General features: G+C 34.2%; 1 protein-coding gene across 1 annotated transcript; it reads right to left on the reverse strand.

Moving 5' to 3' along the window:
* Nucleotides 1-310: 310 nt before the first annotated feature.
* LOC130824012 (F-box protein At1g47056-like) lies at nucleotides 311-2,535 on the reverse strand. Its single transcript, XM_057688875.1, has one exon. It carries the CDS (start codon nucleotides 2,323-2,325, stop codon nucleotides 598-600), a length of 1,728 nt encoding a protein of 575 aa, XP_057544858.1. The 5' UTR covers nucleotides 2,326-2,535; the 3' UTR covers nucleotides 311-597.
* Between the last annotated feature and the right edge of the window lie 1,862 nt (nucleotides 2,536-4,397).

Consider the following 4,397-nt stretch of genomic DNA (forward strand, 5'->3'; position numbering starts at 1 on the left):
ATCTTCAAAAGTGGTTCAAGAGACCCTTATACCAGCACAAGCGACTCAATTCGAACAAAAGATTGTCACTTGTCTCAAACAATAAGCACAAAACTGCACTAACCAAACAATGAGAGTGTAATGTATATATATGATAAATACAATAAGCTTTGATTACTCTTTAATACAAACGAAAACAAATCAAAACTTAACCCCATTAAACAAATGAAGATATAATGATCATCCAACCATACTTAACCCCATTGAACAGATGAAGCTATTAATGGTTAACTAACCAACCAAAGCGGCAAAAGAGATGCATAAGCTGAAGTTTCGACAAAATTCATGTAGATTTTCAATTAGCTCACAGTGGCAAGGAACCTTACCAATAAAAACTGTGGCTAACCATGCTAATAATAGTACATACATGAGACTAGACACTCACATACTATTGTTGCAATTTTGAATTCTGCACAATTAATTGGGATGAACTTCTTCAAAGCTAAGTAAACAAGCAGAAAGCAGGTAAAATTCAACACAAATGCCAAAGGAAAAACAGATGAAATGAAGGGGAAAAAATTACATTTCTTTTCTGCAAATTGCAGCTTGAATGGATGATCATTGGTTATCATTGCTATTACTGCTACCAGCTGACCATCTTCTCAAAGCACAAGATGCTATTTTTCTTACAAATAAGATGCTAAACTTCGCCCTAAACAAAGAACCGCGACCATTACTCCTTACCGGAGCTGGCTGCACAGATGTTACATCCGTTTCCCCGGCTGGAAAATCAACCCCATCTTCCTGCACACCACCAGCTTCACTGGCACTAGCATCAACAGCCTCGATCTCATCCGCGTCCAAATTAACAATCAACAACTCCCTCCTCTCCCTGAACCACTCAACAATATCTTTAGTCACATCCCTACACTTCTTAACCTTAATCTTAACCAAATTGGGACACCCCCACGCTAATGCTTCCAACCCATTATCCGAAATCGGACACCCCTTGATACAAAACTTCTTCAATGCTGAGCACTTCGAAGCAATGCAAGACATCTCCAAATCACCAATACTATCACAACTACAAAGTGCTAGTCTTTCTAAACTCCGACAATTCGAAGCAATAACATCCAAGCTAGTTGTGGTAGGACTAATCCCAATCAACACCAATTCTTGTAAATTCACACAATTCTTCCCTAATGCAATTAAACCCTCATCCCCAATTTTCTTAGTCCTCCAACCATCAATATGCACCTTCCTTAATAACTTACATCGATCGGAAATGGAAATAATCCCCAAATCAGTACACTCCGGAGTCTTAACAAGATGCAAAATCTCTAAATTAGCACAATGAGAAATAGCTGATAAACCAAAATCTGTCACTTGAACTCTCTCTAAATGAATTTCAACTAACCCATTATTTTCATTATTGCAATATGTTGAATTGGAACAAGCCATCAATTCTAAAACCCTGTCCCATTCCCCTAAACACCGAATCAACTTCAACGTTTTCAAATTCTTCGACCCAACAATTAAAGGTCCAAATAACTGCCCATTATAAAGCTCCTTCAAACATATGCTCTTCAACGATTTGGCAGCAAGACCAGGACCAATGGGCTCAGATGCGGGCTCCGATTCACTACCACCATCATTGTTAATTCCTCGGAGACGCTTGATAGAGATTTCTTCCAGTAAAACGCAGTGTTGAAGCACAGCGTTTAACCCCTTAGCACCAAATACGCAGGACCCACAAGATAGTTTTTTTAAAGACTTACAATTCTGAGCGAACGCCGCGATTCCGTAATCAGTGAGTTCACGACAACCTCTGAGTTTAAGACGAGTCAGGTTTTTGCAACGAAGAGAGATTAATACAAGTGCATCATCCCTTATGCTATTGGACCGACGGTCACATCTAAGAGCGAGTTTTGTGACAGAGTCGAATCGGGAGAATAAACTCGGTAAATGGACCGAGATCTCCTTATTAGCGTTTAACGAAAGACGACAACGACTTTGACCTTCGACCCGAAACCATCGTTTACAAACAAGAGAACACCGCTTCCTGTCGCCGGAGGAAAGTGATTGGAAAATATGGGCCAGACACTCGTCGGGGATTTCTGAAGTTGGATCAGGGTAAACGGATTCGAGGATTGACCCATTATATTTGTTTTCAAGTTTTGTAATCGGGTCGGGTTGTGGAGGTTGATGAGGAGGTGAAGGTGGAGGGATCATGGGGTAGGCTTTTTTACGGGTGGAGGAGGTGAAGCGATTTGTGATGGAGAAGGAACGGGAATGGTGGCGAGTTAACTCGGGCGAGTTACCAGGAACGGACGGTGATTGGCCCATCCAGAGAGGAGCATGAGACTCACGCGCCGTAGAGGGAAGGTAGGTTAAATAAATAAAAAGGGATTTTCTAAGATCAGAAATGAAAGAAGAGCCGTTGTAAGGATTGAATGAAGATGGAGGAGAAATCTACGACTGGCAATAATCTTTAACTCATTTGCTTTTAGAAAAGTTCAATTTTATTTATAGCTTTAAAAGAAATTGCACAACAAGCTAAAAATTAAAATGAGTGATATTTGAAGAATTGTACATCTAAGTAAAATTCTAAACTTAATTTTTTTAAAAAAATTAATTACTCCATTTTTGTTACATTTTATATTTATAATTTTCTTGAAATTATGAAATAGTTTTACTTTAAGAAATAAATTTAAAGAAAATGAGATATACAGTCTTAAGGATAGTATACAAGAAATTCTTTTTAATGTAATGTAATACTATTTTTGCTTTGAAAACAAAAAATTGTTAATACTCTATACTTTATTATTTTTTTATTTTTTTATTGAAATTTAAAATAAAACACTAATTGTTTTTTATTTTTATACTCAATTCTCTTGAAAAGTAAAAATTATTTGTGACAAATAGGATTTGTTAATTTTTATTATCATTATCTTAAATTTCATACTTATTCATACGCTTAAGTTTGCACTGGATTACATATCAAAAATTAAAATATAAAACATTCGTTATTGATGTTGACAAATGTTCCTATGAGTAGGTTACACTCGGATGATGATGTTGAATTAGTGAATCTTTTCCCATGTTAATGCCAAAAAAAAAATAATTCCCACTTTGCTTGAAATGGGAAAATATTTCCCACATTACCGTCCACGTCAGAATTTTTTTTTTTTTAATAAAACCGCTACCAGAAATGGCGGTTTTGTTAAGAGATCTGAACTAAACCGCTACTTGAAATGACGTTTTGTGGATTTTAATTTAAAAAAAAAAAAAAAATTAGTATACCGCCACTTCAAGTGGCGGTTTTGTAGTAGTACAAAACATTATTAATTTTTTTTTTAAAAAAAAAAAAAGTAAGCAAACCGCCACTTCAAGTGGCGGTTTTATAGCAGTACAAAACAGCAGGTCATTTTAATTTTTTTTAAAAAAAAAAATTAGTAAGCAAACCGCCACTTCATGTGGCGGTTTAGTGCTTAAGGCAAACCGCCATCTCAAGTGGCGGTTTTGTCTGAAAAATTAAAAAAAATAAAAAAATTTCCACGTGGACGGTATTGTGGGAAATACTTTCCCACATAATGCAAAGTGGGAATTTTTTTTTTGAGCAATATAATGGGAATAGACTCTGAATTAGTTGACAAATGTCTAACAAATTTTAATGATTTATAATCACTTGTTCCTTTAAATTTGCAACAATTTTCTTTATGGTTTTTATTACCAACTTTGCTATTTTTTTTATTTTGAAAGCTACTGTACACTAGTCATTAGTAGTTTCTATTTCCTTTTAATTTTCATTTTGCATCATTTTTATTGGAAAATAACTCTACCATTTATTTTGATCCCAACTATGTATTTAAACTTTTTTTTATATCATCTACAATAATTCTCTCTTTTCATATAATATCACATTTTCAAAATATTTTATACTTTTTTTAAAAAATTACTTTATTTCTCTTTGATTCAATCTTATTGGATAAGATGGAATATGTAATTCTCATATACATATAAATACTTATTTTCATTATGTCTATATGTTTTATTTGTTTTCTTCATCTCAAATTAAATCACAAATTAATAAACAGTTTATAATCGTTGCAAATAACTAGAGTAAAAAAAATTAAAAAATAAAAGAATAAAAATTATGGGATAATGAGAGGAGATAAAGAAAAGGGGAATAGGCCAATGAATGATAAAGTTGAGAGGTTAGAAAAGAAGGGAGTCTAGCAAAAAAAGGTAATAATGAAAATTAATTAAAGGGATGCTTAATTATTTACCCCTTGAAAAAGAATGGGAGTATATAGAGGGAGATTGATAGCAATTGGAAATGGAATTTGCGTGGCCTAAATTACGACCAACAACAACCGTCTCTACGAGTATTATTGGCATGGCTTTGAATGTTCTCC

This window comes from Amaranthus tricolor, chromosome 9 (genome assembly GCF_026212465.1).
Source record: "Amaranthus tricolor cultivar Red isolate AtriRed21 chromosome 9, ASM2621246v1, whole genome shotgun sequence".
NCBI classification, from domain to species: domain Eukaryota; kingdom Viridiplantae; phylum Streptophyta; class Magnoliopsida; order Caryophyllales; family Amaranthaceae; genus Amaranthus; species Amaranthus tricolor.